A 17,719-nucleotide genomic window follows, 5' to 3' on the forward strand; every position below is an offset into this window, starting at 1 on the left:
CCGCAATGTGCGTGCCGTTTTTGTTCTAGTTTTTAACCGACTTCAAAAAGGAAGAGGTCAATCGACTCGATTCGATCGATTTTTTTTTTAGTATGTACTCGGAGATTTATGATCCGATTAATGTAATTCTCCTTTAGTTCGATGCGGAATAGATGCCAATTTTATATAGTTAGGCCCAGTAGTTTTCATTTTATGAAAATTTTTGTCAACCTGGTTGTTTGTTTTTTGTGTATGGCTTTTTTAGGAGTTTTCATTCAGCTTGATTATATATTATTTTTATTAACTGACCCTAAAAAGAAATAATTAAAAAAAAAGTGAAAAGTATCAAATAACTAAAAATGTAATATAATACACTTCTTATGCAAACCTTTACCTTTAATATTAATAACATTCTATTATTTTTTATACTGTAATTACACATATTTGATTCTTACCTGAACTACTCAACCAATGATCCTAATATTTGGACACTTTTCAGGGATATAGAAAAGGTATTCGGTGCATTTTGACTTCGAACGTCGCTGGGTTGTAGAAAAAAAGGGAAATAACATGTGTGTGTGTAACGCGTATGGGAAAAAAGAAGATCCTTATTTGGACTTCTGACACTAGACCGTGTGTCATGCGTTTCTTTACAATAATAATATGTACAAATTAAACTTGAAACCAAAATTAAGAAACGATGCGATACTCAAACCCGCGACCTCTCTGGTTCCGTCCGAGCGCTCTTTCACTGAGCCATAAAAAAGAATTATCAAATTGTTAATTAATTATCCAAATAAAGCATTAAAGTTTTAAGAAGTACCCATCTGAAATTGTAACTTTAAATAATTAAATTCGTTTTTTGTCACTAACTGAAAATTACCTGTAACACCTATTTGAATTATTTCAATAACTATGTTGAAATATTTTCTTGATTTTATATCTAAATTTTATCTAAAAATATATGTAATATATATATATTTTTTCTTTTTAGGGGAGAGGTGTAATGTGTGTAACACCTTAATACATCTATACACACACACACACACTCATCTCTCCAACTAGTATAAAAGATCTGCATAGCATAATAAAGTAGCTTATTATCGCAGTCAGACTATAATCATTTCAATACCCGAACCTCCAACATCGTAAACCGTTCGAGTGACGATTTCGTAAATCTTGGTCTTGTCTTGTTCAACTCTCAGGCTATGACTTTCATCTACAAGATCTACTTTACAGTTGATAACCTTCTCAATATTTTCATATTAGGAATATGACTTGACATGTCGCTCTTTCAAATCCAAACAATTTGTTATTTTCAAAGTTTGTCATCTTTAAAAAAAATAACAGATTGTTTATAGTAATTTATTAGGAAATACGATCAAAAGGGTTTTTAAGCTTCTAAGAATAAATTTCAAACAACACAAAGACTAATATTCGAATAGAAATCGGGCAGAGTAACGTCCTAACTAGTCAACAGTTGCAACGAAAATGTGTCGACGCTAGGGAGACGTCGCCTTTTATAGACGTCTTCACCCTATCTACCTGTCACTATTTAAATAATTACTTACTACAAACAATCAAGCGAAAACGGACAGAGTTTCGGTGAGATGTTCACAGTCCGACGACGAACGAAATAATCGTCACCAACTGTTCTGCTACCGCTTATATAGCGGTCTGTCGGCTGCTAGTGGGCAGACGTGACGTAACGTCTTGAAAAATTTCTTGTGTTTCTAAGAATATATTAATTTGATATATAACAATTTCAAATACTTTTGTTTGTTGCACAGAATGCACTGCTGGATCTAATAAACGGATCGGAGCCGCTCTCCAATGGTGACCTTGACCTTTCACCAACGAGGACGGACATTACCAACACCGCTAATAACAACACGACCACCAATGTAAGTTTGTTATCACAATATCACCGACACAGGCTCAAGTGGCCTGCTTTCAGTATGGATTGCTTTAAGTTGTAACTGCAATCTTAACATTGTTCAAACATTTTGTTTGATACCCAGAGCATTAAGGGATAAGACGAGCAGGACGTTCAGCTGACGGTAATTGATGTGCCCTGCCCATTACAATGCAGTGCTGCTCAGGATTCTTGAAAAACTCAAAAATTCTGAGCGGCACTACAATTGCGCTCGTCTCCTTGAGACATATGATGTTAAGTCTCCTAATTTCAAACAGAAACATAATAATGATGCTTTACAAATTACTCATAGTCTACCATATATGGTACCCATAATCTAGCCGACTTCCTGTGCAAAGGAGCCTGGTTGCAAGTTGACTGCTACTTGGCATTCTTGAAATTCCTAGTTCTGATCGGCATTGTGATTGCTCTCGTTTGTTTGTTACATAAAAGTTAATAATATTTTGATGTCAATGAAATAACCACTGCGACTTCGAATATAAAAAGTGCTTTAGAGAGAGAAGATATTTTGAATTCGGGCGCTGTAACACTCAAAATTTCTAATCGTGGTATCTTACCCAACAATCATCTTTTTTTTAAGTATATATTTATTTAAAAGTCGGATATATTATAATTTAAATATTGTCCGGATTGCTAACATGCCGGTCATCGCTGATTCACATCTCTATGCGAAAACGGGACACCCCTATCTTTCGATCGCGCTGTTCGGTCGGACACGCACAGCGATACTAATCTCTCGGCCGGTGGGCGGTGACAATGAACCCAATGTTTCACCAACTTACAGGATGTTCAAAAAGTGCTATTTAAAAATAATTAAAAAAGTATATATTTTTCTTCGTTCTACAAAACCTTTTACATTCGTTCTATAATTTTGTGCATTTAAAAAAATCAGTTGGACTTATGTTCTTTATTCAGGATATACTGGATTTGCTGAGTGGTCTCGATCTCAGCACGCCAGCGGTTGGGCCGACCGCGGTGAGTCTCACCAACAACAACATCACAAACACAAGCCCGGTGTCGTTACTGGACGGTCTGTTCGCGACACCGATGCCCACGCAACTACCCGGTAAGTCAGTTTGTAATGTGGGACTAATTTCACTAAGATCCACCATTAGCAAATTTTCTGAAAATTGTGACTCTCAAAATGTAAAGACCAGAAACTGTTTAAGCCTCTAATCCTTAATATTATTAATAAGAACATAACATTCTGTCATACATTAATCTCTCACACATGTCATGCTTGATAAATTCGTAATTAAATGTCGATAAAAGGTGATATATAACCCCAGCACGTTCAAACAGATAACGATTGTGTGACCTCAGCAGACGATTGGTATGTTTTGAAATGTCTGCCTGGGACATGTAGGAGTTGCGCCGGCGCGTCCTGTATTTCCATATTTTTCCCCATTCACTTTCGAGCATTATTCGGTTTGCGTGTGATGATAACCATTTTAGACTTAGTTCAATAAACCAATTGTTCTCGTTTAACTTTTGAACCGTACTTAAATCTATGCGGCAACCATAACACCGTACATCGTGGTCCTTCGAGCCGAATCTGAACGTAACTATGACGACTCTTAAGACGGCGGCGTCCTGTACCTCTTAACGCGCTAGGGGAAGGGTCTCTAACCTAACCACAGTAGGTTAGGTTAGAGATTGTATACTTTTAAAACGAGCTATTCGTATCATCTATATATTAAGAACAAGAGTGTCATTAATAAAGAAATTTAAGCAAATAAATATTTTGACTTTGATATCGCAGTACATATATACCTTGTTTATGTAAAAAAATATATATATTCGTTTAAAAAAATAGTGACACTCATAATGTAAATACTAGAAATAGGGATAAGTTATGTAAGTCGACTTCATAAAGTCACAAATTCATTCAGAGGTCTATGTATACGTTTTTACAAAAAGATTCCTGTTGACATACAGAACATATCTTTAAACGAATATAAATCAGTTCTGAAGAAAAATTTGTAGACAAAAAAGTACTATAAAATAATTTGGATATAAATAACCCTAAGGACTGAGCTGTAACATGTCTGTATCAGATTGATAAATGTAATTATAGTAAGATAATTGAAATGATAAGAAAGCCTTAAGGGTTTGAGCTTTGAATTCATCTTAATAAAAATGTAAATTTAAACAAAATGGTCAAATTGTAAGTAAAAGGCATTTAGCGAGCATTGCATAAAATGTAGATGAACATTCTTTTTTGTTATTTGGTAGAGTTCTACAGGCATCGTCACGCTCGCTTAATACCACTGCTTGTGGCGGCGACGTGGAGCGGGTCGTTCCCTTCTCTAAAATATGGTCGAGGCAGGCGATATCAAGATTTCTTTTTTTGTCTTTATTATTATTTTTTTAATTAAATTTATTCTATATATATATATAAAGTACACGTGTCAGAAGTGAAACCTGCATTTTTTTATGGAATAGGAGGACCGCCGATGATCACCGCCGCCCACATACTCTTGCAACACCAGAGGAATCACAGTACGGTACCCATGTCGTATCGTCCCGGAAACACCGCACAAGGAAGCTCATTCCACAGCTTTGTAGTACGTGGAAGAAAGCTCCTTGAAAACCGCACTGTGGAGGATCGCCACACATCCAGATGGTGAGGATGATATCCTAACTTGTGGCGTATCGTGCGAAGGTGGAATTCGGCGGCAGGAATCAGGTTAAACAGCTCTTCGGAACACTCTCCGTGATAAATGCGGTAGAAGACACACAATGAAGTGACGTCTCTACGCAACGCCAAATGATCCAGCCATTCACAGAGCACTGGGTCCCCGACAATTCGGATTGCTCTGCGTTGCACGCGGTCAAATGGATCGAGCTGATACTGGGGTGCGCCAGACCAGAGATGACAGCAATACTCCATGTGTGGCCGGACCTGCGCTTTGTAGAGCGCTAGAATGTGGGCTGGCTTGAAGTATTGCCGTGCTCTATTAATGACGCCCAGTTTCTTCGAAGCCAATTTGGCTTTGCCCTCCAGATGGCCACAAAATTGGCTATCACTCGAGATTTCGAGACCTAGTGTTCCGGTACTAGGCATAAGACTGTAAGGGTTGTCGAAGAGCGTTCAAATTCAAATTCAAAAACACTTTATTCATGTAGGTCACAGAAATGACACTTATGAATGTCATAAAAAATATAAAAATATTGTTTCTTATTGAATTTACCGCTACTTCGTAAAGGGTTGAGCTAATGAGAAGAAGTAGCAAGAAACTCATTGCCTCTCTTTTAAGTCAAGATTTACATTTTAGTTGTTATACAAATCATTTCAATTATAATATATGCAAAGTGACGCAACAAAATACTCAAATGTCAAAAACTGAAAGGCTTACATGAGTAAGTCAAAAAAAGAAAAAAAAGTAAATTAATACTTATAAGAAGAGTTATTGAGTATAGTAGATGCATCAATCCACACATACCGTAAATAAATAGAGGCATTGTGTGAGCATTTCATAAGATAAAATATATAATAACTTTAACTTTAAAGGAAATAATAATAATAAAAAAACACATCAAGCAGACCTCCCGGTAAAAAGATCATCCAGCCCCCACGAGTAGCACCCGTTCACGAGCATGACGCATGGACCAGCCATCGCCTCCCTCGACCATATTTTAGGGATGGGAACGACCCGCCCCACGTCGCCGCCACAAGCAGAGGCATTTAAGTGAGCATGATTAAATCTACCGAATAACAAAACAATTCAAATTCATCGACATATTATGCAATACTTACTAAATGCCTCTACTTACAATTTTGTTTCAAATTACAAAACTCATGATAATGATTATTAAAATTGATTAAAAAACAGAAACAATATTAATATTTAAATTATATAACTATAATGACATTTATCAAACTAAGACAGACATGTAACAGCCCAGCAGCTCAGTCCCAAGGGTTCTTTAGATCCAGATATTCAGATATTTTATAGTACCTTTTTGTATACAACTTTTTCTTTAGCACTGATTTATATTCATTTAAAGGTAAGTTCTGAATGTCAATAGGGAATTATAAAAACGTATACACAGACCTCTGAATGAATTTGTGACTTTTTGGAGTCGACTTACATGAACAGCAAGCCTATCCCTATTTCTAGTATTGACATTATGAGTGTCACTAATTTTTTTAAACGAATTTATATTTTTTTTTACATAAACGGGGTTTTCATATATGTATTGCGATGTCAAAGTCAAAACTTTAATTTCCTTAAATTTTTCCCTTAGTTACACTCTTGGTCCTAATTTATAGATGGCACGAATAGCTCGCTTCTGCAGTGTGAAAATGGTGTTAACATCGGCAGCATGTCCCCAAAGTAAAATACCGTATGTCATCAGACTATGAAAATAACTGAAGTAGACCAACCTCGCGGTATTTTCATCCGTAAGTTGCCGAATTTTTTAACTGCGTATGCTGCAGAACTAAGCTTTTTCGGCCAAATTCATAATATGAAGACCCCTCTGAAGTTTGGTATCTAAGGTAACCCCTAAAAATACGGTTGTATCTACAGGTTTCAACTCATCGTCTTTTACTACAATATTTGTGTCAACCTGTCTAACATTAGGCAGGGAAAATTTAATACATTTGGTTTTTTTCATTAAGAAGGAGATTATTCGTAGTGAACCATTCCACTACTTTGGAGATAGCATTGTTAACGTCATCAAAAGCAGTATGCTGTCTATGTAGTTTAAAAAGTAAAGAAGTATCATCTGCAAACAATACTATCTCATGTTTATTTTGTACAAAGTATGGTAAATCATTTATATATACAAGGAATAGGAATGGCCCAAGAATCGAACCCTGTGGAACGCCCATGGTAATGGGAGATCCAGCTGACCTCTTACTGTTCACTTCAACCATCTGTAACCTGTTGATACGACAAATGGATTTTTTTTTTGTGGTAATCGCGCAAACTTGAGTCTTCTGGGGGTTCAATTGGACAAGGTTCAGTTAACCCCATTCCGCTAGCCAAGACAATTTACTGTATAGGTAGTATGGTGTTTTGGATTTTATTACACCGAAAAGCATAACTGCAAAATGAACTTTTCTGCGGCAACTCATTTTAAGAACGCCGGTATCGTTCAAAAACGGAGTTATATGGGATCGGGCAGGTATGTCCCAGCAGTAGCGTGCACACGCGTTTTGTACACGTTGTATTGCTTTCCTAGAGCGAGCCAGTAATCCATCCCCATACACCACGTCTCCGAAATTCAGTTTTGACAAAATAAGTAAATCGCATAGTCTAAGACGTAACTGAGTACTAATGTTATTTCTTATACGATAAAGTGTTTTAAGTCGATAGTAACAGTTGGCTATAGTATTATTCACATATTTGTCGAACCTCAAACTCTCGTCAAAAATGATGCCTAGATTACGAGCCTCAGAAACACGTTCTATACTTTTATTTCCAATTTTAATATGGAGATTTAGGCGCTCAGTCTTTTCGATTGAGAAGGCGTCCCCAGTAGCATGTATTTAGTTTTCTCAGGGTTAAGTACCAATGCATTTCTTTCTGACCATTTTGCTATACTATTGAGATCGTTGTTTAATTGCTCTATAGCCAAGTGTGAGTGATCGGAATGGAACGATAATATGTATAATTGAAGGTCATCGTCAAAAGTCGTGGTTCCGTCCTCCTGTACAACTGTAACCACTTGAATCCGTTTTCCTAGGTAGCTGGTGAACCACTGCATGACCGTGTCACTGAATCCATACTACAGAGCTTGGTATAAAAATATCCATACCCTGCAGTATCACATCGCATACTGCAACGGCGGCAACAGGCACTAGGATCATCCGAAGAGAAACAAACCTTGCCCCAATAGGTAGGATGCAAAAAAGGAACGCATCCTATCCCAATCTGCTGACTTGTAGTGCCAAACACGGCGGGTCGCTGGTGGTCTGCGACGTTGGCGTCGGATGGGCACTACACTCCTGACCAGGCAATGGTCGGACGTTCCGAAGGGGGCGTCGACAGAGACCTGGTAACTATGGGGATGTGTAGTCAGCAAAAGATCTAATAAGGACGGCGTGTGGCTATCCACATCCGGGAGCCGCGTTGGCGACTCAACCAATTGGGAAAGACCATATGCCAATGCAAAATTATGCACACGCCTTGCGTAGCCTGTGGTACGTGATCCAAGCCATTCGGCATTGTGCCGGTTGAAATCACCCAAGACTACGATTTCAGCGGAGGGGAACTGTGCAAGCACGTCGTCAATTGCCGCTTAAAACACAGCCCATGAGATGATCGGTTTCTGCGTTACCACTATGGGACCTGTAAACACACGCATAGATGCGGACGCGATCCTCTAAATCTACGCGGAGCCAGAGAGTAGACAGGTTCCTACCCTTAAAAATTGCCGAGACGGCGACAGCAGATATCCTCCCTAACGTACACACACATCCCGGCATGAGGCAAAAAATTGTGCTCAATTTTGTACCCGGGGTACGTTAAATATGACGTATCGCTAGGTCGAGATATCTGCGTCTCCGTAAGGAAACACAAGGTCGACTCCGCCGTCTCAAGGCTTTGTTGAAATTGCTCGCGTGATGCCTTTTTTTTATTTACGGTATGTGTGGATTGATGCTTCTACTGAATTGTACTATTTGCATTTGAAGCCTACGTTATAAAATATTTTGATTTGATTATCATTACAATGTAAGAGGTTTCAATATGATGAACGTGTTACAGAGACGGTGATCCCCGCGTTGGACAAGAACGGCGTGTGCGTGGAGGTGGTAGTGCCGGGCGGCGGCTCCCCGGAGTGCGCCACGCTCACGGTGCGCGCGCGGTCCACGTGCCACACCGCGCTACCGGACTTCCTGCTGCAGGCTGCCGTGCCGCGGGTAGGGCTTAAAGTATACATAGGACAGGGTGCTACCACTACGTGGAGGTGGTGGTGCGCCACGCTCATGGTCCGCGCGCGGTCCACGTGCCACACCGCGCTACCGGACTTCCTGCTGCAGGCCGCCGTTCCGCGGGTAGGACTTGTAGTATACAGGGGGGGACAGGGTGCTACCACTACGTGGAGGTGGTGGTGCGCCCCGGAGTGCGCCACGCTCACGGTCCGCGCGCGGTCCACGTGCCACACCGCGCTACCGGACTTCCTGCTGCAGGCTGCCGTGCCGCGGGTAGGGCTTAAAGTATACAGAGGGGACAGGGTGCTACCAGTACGTGGAGGTGGTGGTGCGCCACGATCACGGTCCGCGCGCGGTCCACGTGCCACCCCGCGCTACCGGACTTCCTGCTGCAGGCCGCCGTTCCGCGGGTAGGACTTGTAGTATACAGGGGGGGACAGGGTGCTACCACTACGTGGAGGTGGTGGTGCGCCCCGGAGTGCGCCACGCTCACGGTCCGCGCGCGGTCCACGTGCCACACCGCGCTACCGGACTTCCTGCTGCAGGCTGCCGTGCCGCGGGTAGGGCTTAAAGTATACAGAGGGGACAGGGTGCTACCACTACGTGGAGGTGGTGGTGCGCCACGCTCACGGTCCGCGCGCGGTCCACGTGCCACACCGCGCTACCGGACTTCCTGCTGCAGGCTGCCGTGCCGCGGGTAGGGCTTAAAGTATACAGGGGGGGACAGGGTGCTACCACTACGTGGAGGTGGTGGTGCGCCCCGGAGTGCGCCACGCTCACGGTCCGCGCGCGGTCCACGTGCCACACCGCGCTACCGGACTTCCTGCTGCAGGCCGCCGTTCCGCGGGTAGGACTTGTAGTATACAGGGGGGGGCAGGGTGCTACCACTACGTGGAGGTGGTGGTGCGCCCCGGAGTGCGCCACGCTCACGGTCCGCGCGCGGTCCACGTGCCACACCGCGCTACCGGACTTCCTGCTGCAGGCCGCCGTTCCGCGGGTAGGACTTGTAGTATCCAGGGGGGGACAGGGTGCTACCACTACGTGGAGGTGGTGGTGCGCCCCGGAGTGCGCCACGCTCACGGTCCGCGCGCGGTCCACGTGCCACACCGCGCTACCGGACTTCCTGCTGCAGGCCGCCGTTCCGCGGGTAGGACTTGTAGTATACAGGGGGGGACAGGGTGCTACCACTACGTGGAGGTGGTGGTGCGCCCCGGAGTGCGCCACGCTCACGGTCCGCGCGCGGTCCATGTGCCACACCGCGCTACCGGACTTCCTGCTGCAGGCCGCCGTTCCGCGGGTAGGACTTGTAGTATACAGGGGGGGACAGGGTGCTACCACTACGTGGAGGTGGTGGTGCGCCCCGGAGTGCGCCACGCTCACAGTCCGCGCGCGGTCCACGTGCCACACCGCGCTACCGGACTTCCTGCTGCAGGCCGCCGTTCCGCGGGTAGGACTTGTAGTATACAGGGGGGGACAGGGTGCTACCACTACGTGGAGGTGGTGGTGCCGGCTACATTATGGCTACCACAACGGCGCCTATATCTGCTGTGTAGCAGTCATGTGTAAGCATTATCGAGTTTCGGTCTGATGGGCGCCGTAGCTAGTGAAATTACTGGCCAAATCAGACTTGACATCTTAAGTCCCAAGGTGACGAGCGCCATTTTAGTGCCGTTCAGAATTTTTGGGTTTTTCAAGAATCCTGAGCGGCACTGCATTGTCATGGGCAGGACGTATCAATTACCATCAACTGAACGTCCTGCTCGTTTTGTCCCTTATTTTCATTTAAAAAAAAATGCATCCGACACAATGGTGCCCTTATTTTCTTTGTATGGGACAAACAACCGTATGGCTCACCCCATCGTCCACACTCTCTTCCCAAACCATAGGAATCTGATAAGGGTTGACAGCATTTTAGGTGTAACATTTTTTTTCAAAGCGCCCATGTCGGATCGACCTGGAAACACTACGAAAGGGATTTCATTCCAAAGTTTGATTGTAGGAGCAAGAAAATACCACACTTCCAGCTGCAGGTGGTGTGGATGATTTTTAGCTTGCCGATTGTGGTGCTATCTTACCATGACATAATGGTGCCCTCGACTACCTAAATATTATTTGGTTTATTTTTTACTGCTTAATTTTTTTCTTCAAGTCTTTGGTGTTGTTTGTATCATAGTACTTAGAGATTCAAAAGCCATATACAGTAGGTATTGAAAATGGCACACACAGAAACAGCACTGACCACTAATATTATTATTATATTACTCCACTGTTTCCATGAAATGTATAAAATATAAATTGCACGATTTCCATAACTTCATAATAAACACTGGTGAACTGTACGGCATGTATTGTAAAACCTTATTTAAAATTTTCAGTCATTCCGCTTGGACTTGTTGTCACCATCGGGGACGGTGCTGACACCACAGGGAGAGATCACCCAAGTACTCAAAATTTACAACCCAACAAAGGTATGTTTTTTTATGGAATAGGAGGACAAACGAGCGTACGGCTCACCTGTTGTTAAGTGGTCACCGCCGCCCACAATCTCTTGCAACACCAGAGGTATCACAGGAGCGTTGCCGGGCTTTAAGGAAGGTGTACGCGCTGTTTTGAAGGTACCCATGTATTATCGTCCCGGAAACACCGCACAAGGAAGTTCATTCCACAGTTTTGTAGTACGTGGAAGAAAACTCCTTGAAAACCGCACTGTGGAAGACCGCCACACATCCAGATGGTGGGGATGATATCCTAACTTGTGGCGTATCGTGCGAAGGTGGAATTCGGCGGCAGGTATCAGGTTAAACAGCTCTTCAGAACACTCCCCGTGATAAATGCGGTAGAAGACACACAAAGAAGCGACATCTCTACGAGCGCTAGAATGTGGGCTGGCTTGAAGTATTGCCGTGCTTTTATTAATGACGCCCAGTTTCTTTGAAGCTAATTTGGCTTTGCCCTCCAGATTGGCAACCACTCGAGATTTCGAGACCCAGTATTCCGATACAAGGCATGTAAGGGAAGTGTTGTCGAAGAGCGGTGATACGACAAATGGGGTTTTTTTAGCGGTAAACGCGCAAACTTGAGTCTTCTGGGGGTTAAATTGGACAAGGTTGAGTTTACCCCATTCCGCGACTTTCTCAAGGGAGACCTGCATGGCCCGTGTATATGGCATCACCAGTGCTGTCGTCTGCATAGCAATGTATGTTGGAGGTGTCCAGTATATCATTGATATGCAGAAGAAACAGCGTGGGAGATAGCACACAGCCTTGGGGCACTCCACCATTCACGGGCTTCGGGTTCGAGCAATATCCGTCGACAACGACCTGTATGCTGCGCCCAGTGAGGAAACTGGATGTTCACTTGCACAAGCTCTCGGGAAGCCCAAATGATGGAAGTTTTAAGAGGAGCGCCTTATGCCATACACGATCAAATGCCTTCGCTATATCCAGGCTTACTGCCAGGCCTTCCCCATGCTTTGAATGGCCGCCGCCCATCTATGTGTTAGGTATACCAGAAAATCACCTGCCGACCGACCATGGCGAAAGCCGTATTGACGGTCGTTGATCAACTGGTGACCCTCTAGATATACCAAGACCTGGCGGTTGATTATGCTCTCCATGATTTCGAAGAGCAGGGAGGTAATAGCAATAGGCCTGTAGTTTGCCGGATCCGAACTGTCTCCTTTTTTTGGATCGGATGGACAAGGGCAGACTTCCATGAGTCAGGGACTACGCCTTTAGAATAAGAGTGCCGGAATAAACGCGTTAGCACCGGCGTCAACTCAGAGGCACACGTTCTAAGCACGATTGGAGAAATGCCATCCGGCCCGCTCGACTTCCTGAAGTCCAACGAAAACAGAGCTCGCCTAACAGTTTTCTGTCTGAACTGTACTTCAGACATAGAGCTCTGACACCGCGGGATGGTCGGCGGTGTTTTTCCGTTGTCGTCAAGAGTCGAGTTGAAAAGAGCGCACAGGAGGTCGGCTTTCTCTTTTGCCGTATGGGCCAGGGTGTCATTCCTCCTGTGCAACGGCGGCAGGGACGGCTGGTTGAAGTTACCAAGAGCAGCTTTCGACAACGACCAGAACTTGCGTGTTCCGGTATGGTAACTGGAAAGCTGCTCGCTGATTTTGACGACGTACTTCGATTTCGCACGGGCGATTTGCCGCTTAAAAAATCTGGAGGCACGGTAATATTTCCTCTTAAGAACTTTGCACTTCGGATCCTTTGTGCCCAGTGCCGCAACCCAAGTACGGTACGCCTGTTTTTGCAGCAATTGCTTTACTTGACGCATCGAACCAGGGCTGTGATTTGCCACCGATCGGTACTACAGAGCTTGGTATAAAAATATCCATGCCCTGTAGTATCACATCGGCTACTGCAACGGCGCAGGCACTAGGATCATCCGAAGGGAAACAAACCTTGCCCCAAGGGTAGGATGCAAAAAAGGAACGCAACCTATCCCAATCTGCTGGCTTGTAGTGCCAAACGCGGCGGGTCGCTGGTGGTCCGCGACGTTGGCGTCTGATAGGAGTGTAGTACTCCTGACCAGGGAATGGTCGGACGTTCCGAGAGGGGCGTCGACAAAGACCTGGTAACCGTCGGGATGTGTAGTCAGCAGAAGATCTAATAAGGACGGCATGTGGCTATCCACATTCGGGAGCCGCGTTGGCGACTCAACCAATTGGGACAGACCATACGCCAATGCAAAATTATGCACAGAACGCCCTGCGTAGTCTGGGGCACGTGATCGATGCCATTCGGCATTGTGCATTAGGCACGTTAAAGATGACGTATCGCTAGGTCGAGATATCTGCGTCTCCGTAAGCAAACACAACGCCGGCTGCGCCGTCTCAAGGTCGGCGTGGAGCGGGGTGCCGTGGTGTTACTACCTCGTTTGTTCTCGGTCATGCGCGGTTCTGTGTCCACCCCAGAATACGAAGGGCAGCCCGAGCGAGTGCTCGGGGAGGGATTCCCCGAGTCTGGTAGAGCCGGTACCCTTCTGGGGTAAAATCTCTTTCAGTTCCGCTGTCATATTCGGGTGGAGGGGGAAGGGGGGGGGGCTCCGGTCCTCGACACTAACATATGCGAAACATAGCCGCAGTAGGCCTGTTCTGTGCGAGTGTGTTAAGTAACCCGGACGAGTCTGGCCCGATTGTGCTGACGTCATAAGATGGCAACGTGACTCTCCCACTACTAAGAAGCCCTTTGTCGCCTCTTACGACACTCATGGGCCTGGCACTCCCTATTCTTTTTACGCCCAGGGAAAAGTACAAGGCAAAGAAGAAAAGTTTATGAAATTTTATTCAAATCTATTACATTGGTCCATCCAACACCGTAACTAGAGATGGATTAACTCAAGTTTTAAAACGCAAAAACAGTTCATGGCTTACTTGTATCTGGAAGTTTTAGTATCTTACTAAGAAAGTTTAATTTTGTATCGTTCTTTTTATCTTCAGGCACCACTACGTCTCCGACTGAGAATATCATACACAATGGAAGGCAATCCCATCTTAGAACAGACTGAGGTGAACAACTTTCCACCCGACCTCTTCAACTGACGAGTAGCCAACCCCGGCTACTGCTTCTAACCTGTACCTACCGAAGGAATGTCTCACATTGGAGTAAGCAGATCTTGACAACTTTAAAGTTATATAAATTTTATCGAATTCCTCCAAATCTAAGATATGTAAGTTAAAAATGTTAGGCAAAAACAGACAATTATTTTCAACTGCAGTTACTGTCCAACACAATTTTTATCAAAGTTTTATTTGAAAGACAGCAAATAATATTGATCATACATGTCAGTTGGTAATTAGACAGCTGTCAATCTATCAATATCTGTTGATGCAGTGTGAGTGTTCTGGAGTTGTAATCGAGCAGCTTTCACCCCTCGGTAATGTGGTGATGACTGATTGTCGAATAGATGATGTGGTTCAAAAGTTTCGGAGATACATTCAACATTCCATTAGGTTTATACACTTTTAAATTTATTGGTACGAGGGCCCAAACGTATCACATCCAGTATTACTCAAATCTCGCCTCGACCACAAGTTTCTACATCTTATGTACATATTGGGAATATTGATTGTATTGTATAGAGAATGGATAAAGTTGGATTTGTACTTAATTATTGCAATTAAATCTTGTTGATCAATAGCAAATTGGCGACGCTAATATAGTGTTTATTTATTGTAAGTATATTTTCTGAAATTACTTTATTATAATATTATTCACGTTCTTCTTAATTTATAACATTTATTTTATCTACTCGAACATTTATTGTCGGTTTGTGAAATGTTTTTATTTGCAAGACAAATTACTGTGTTGTAATAATTTTGTACAGAGTGTATTTTGTAGCTTTGTATGCCGTCAATTCTATAGTATTTGATCTAGTACGGTTCCTTGTAAGCTATGAAGATTTTAATCGATATGTAAATAAATAAGGCGTAAATATATATGTATAATGATTGAATAGTTTTATATAGCTGACGTTATTTTTAACAAAAACAATATGATTCATGTAATTAACCCGCAGCCGGCTTTTACTTTATAGAAATGCAAACTTGAGTTGTGTCTATGAGCTTGACGTTTTGGCAGAAATATTTGTTTGTTTCCCAAGTATTAATTAATATCAAGCACTCAATGAATAATATAATGTATATTGCAATATTATTATAATATAGTGTTGTTTGTTTATTTCCTACCGTAGAGCTTTGCAAATTTATATATTGCAATTTGGTGCTTCATTTTGATGTAAGTATTCTGAGTGAATAGAAGGCCCTCCACAACTTGAGATGATTTATGTAAAACTATGTGAGAGAGATGTACATAATGATATGATTTTATGTAAATTGGTTAATAAATATTTGAGAATGTTTATATAATCAATATTGGTTTTATTTTATTAAAAGAAGCTCTACTCAAGATATATTTAATTTATTTATAATTTGAACATTGATAACACACAATATCTAAACTTGATACGTACAAAATGCCTACTGAAAATTTAAATTACAATAAAAATGCTACAAATAACAGTATTTGGCCCTTACCTCCTGGTGCCTAGTGCATGGAATGGAAAATACAAGTACCGCGCTTGTGTTACATTATTTATACTGTGGTTCGCTGTACTGGCTCAGTCGCAATCACAATTCACACTATCATGCAACTACAACTACACCTTATTATGCCATCTTGACATGTTAAAATTATAGCCAAAAATATATCTCATCGAGATGAATCACTTCACCGTATATGTGACTATAAAAGTTTAATAATCCAAACTTATAAGTGGGGATGTAAGTTTGTTACGCTTTCACGCCTAATAATAGAGTAGCTATTGATCATCATGGAATTTTGTACACACATTTTCAGGGGTATAGGAAAGAATATAGTACACAATTTCATCAAAAATGACCCCATCTAGTGTTTCAAGTTCATGTAAACAATGAAGTTATATACATTAATATAATTTCTGTGTATTGTCGCTATTCATTTGAGTATTTAAAGTATTATTTCATAAATTATTAGGATTTTTACGGATAATTATCTCCTATAATATATTTATAATATTCTTCAACCCATCGATTGTCCATCTACTGTTTATTTTCACTATTAAATTTTGTGTAGCATTATCAATGATGATGATATCATCATCAGATATTTTCGAGTATTTTTTTAAATAAATTAATGTTAATGATTTTTTTTTATATATATTTAAGTACATTCATAATAACGTATTAAACGCGTAGCTTGCCATCTAGCATTTCAATAAGTAAAAAAGATGTTAGGTATCTATTTCTATTAATTTTCATAATTCAACTGTGTATAGTAGGTACCAATCTTTGATTATTTAACTGTTAAATAATCAGGTACCAATCAGTTGTATATTTTTCAATAAGATTGACAAGTGAGAACACATAATTAAAATTATTTCACCCTTACTGGGCAACCACTCTTCCTAAGCAGAAATGGGTCAAGGTAATTTTAGAAATTAGATATTAAAACACTAACTCCCACAAAAACAACGCCCAACATAGTCTTGGTTTTCAGCGATATCCGACAGTTCGAGCAGTTACAAAACAATACCTACTCATCGACCATAGATGTCTTAATAAAAGACGAAATATTGCAGATAAGGAACGCAGATCCTATTTAAATTCACACTAGCCATATCGTGTGATTATTACCCGACTAAATAAGATATGCGGTGGTGACTATTACCTGACCAATAAGCATTCAGTGTCGGCGCTCGCTCATCTTAGTTCGTTGACTAAAATGTTTGCACTGCGAAGGTACAAAGAAGTCTACTGGGTTTGAAGGTCTATGACAAAACTCTATATTATGTTAACGTGTAAACCTGCGTCTTCAAAACTCTGTATAATTATGGTACCTCAATGAGGAATGTTGCCCCCGGCAAACCTATTTTAACTTAAATATTTGTGCAGTACTACTACATATGGATCCCGGTAGCCAGTAGCTGAGTAGGAGGATGAACTGGTGATATCGACTACTACGGAAAAAATGAGTTATAATTCACTATATCCAGGCTATGACAAGCCAGATAAAAAAAGTGGTCATGACAGTGTAGGTACCTATATTTGGCAAATTGTTTTATTCGTTTCACTGTCATTCGCGTATTTATATTTATCTTCACCCATGCTTTAAATCCTCTATTAAAGATTCTGAAACAGTTAGCTTATTGCCAACATTAAAACATCCAATGTTCTAATAACCATTACATCATCCAAAAGAGTGTTGTAGGTACTGAATTTCATAACAACACTCCTATGTTTTTTTTTACCCCTTCATGCGCAAAGAGTTTCAACAGACAGCCACATTCTTATTGCTCGATGCGTGGTATCTGTATGAATTTCAAAAAAGAACATTTTCGTTTACGCGCGTTCCACATTACCAGAA

The 17,719-nt window shown here is 42.0% G+C and overlaps 1 protein-coding gene across 8 annotated transcripts in view; it reads left to right on the forward strand.

The window, feature by feature from the left end:
• Window positions 1–15,688, forward strand: part of LOC126972628 (AP-1 complex subunit gamma-1) — a 51,411-nt gene extending 35,723 nt beyond the window's left edge. For all 8 annotated transcript variants that reach the window (XM_050819918.1, XM_050821301.1, XM_050820615.1 and 5 more), the window contains 5 exons: window positions 1,770–1,883; window positions 2,831–2,981; window positions 8,635–8,789; window positions 11,177–11,269; window positions 14,257–15,688. In XM_050819918.1, the coding sequence (XP_050675875.1) occupies window positions 1,770–1,883; window positions 2,831–2,981; window positions 8,635–8,789; window positions 11,177–11,269; window positions 14,257–14,358 (615 nt within the window). In that variant the 3' untranslated portion in view covers window positions 14,359–15,688. The remainder of the gene's footprint in view (window positions 1–1,769; window positions 1,884–2,830; window positions 2,982–8,634; window positions 8,790–11,176; window positions 11,270–14,256) is intronic.
• The last annotated feature ends 2,031 nt before the right edge of the window (window positions 15,689–17,719 follow it).

Source organism: Leptidea sinapis, chromosome 1, assembly GCF_905404315.1.
Source record: "Leptidea sinapis chromosome 1, ilLepSina1.1, whole genome shotgun sequence".
NCBI classification, from domain to species: Eukaryota; Metazoa; Arthropoda; class Insecta; order Lepidoptera; family Pieridae; genus Leptidea; species Leptidea sinapis.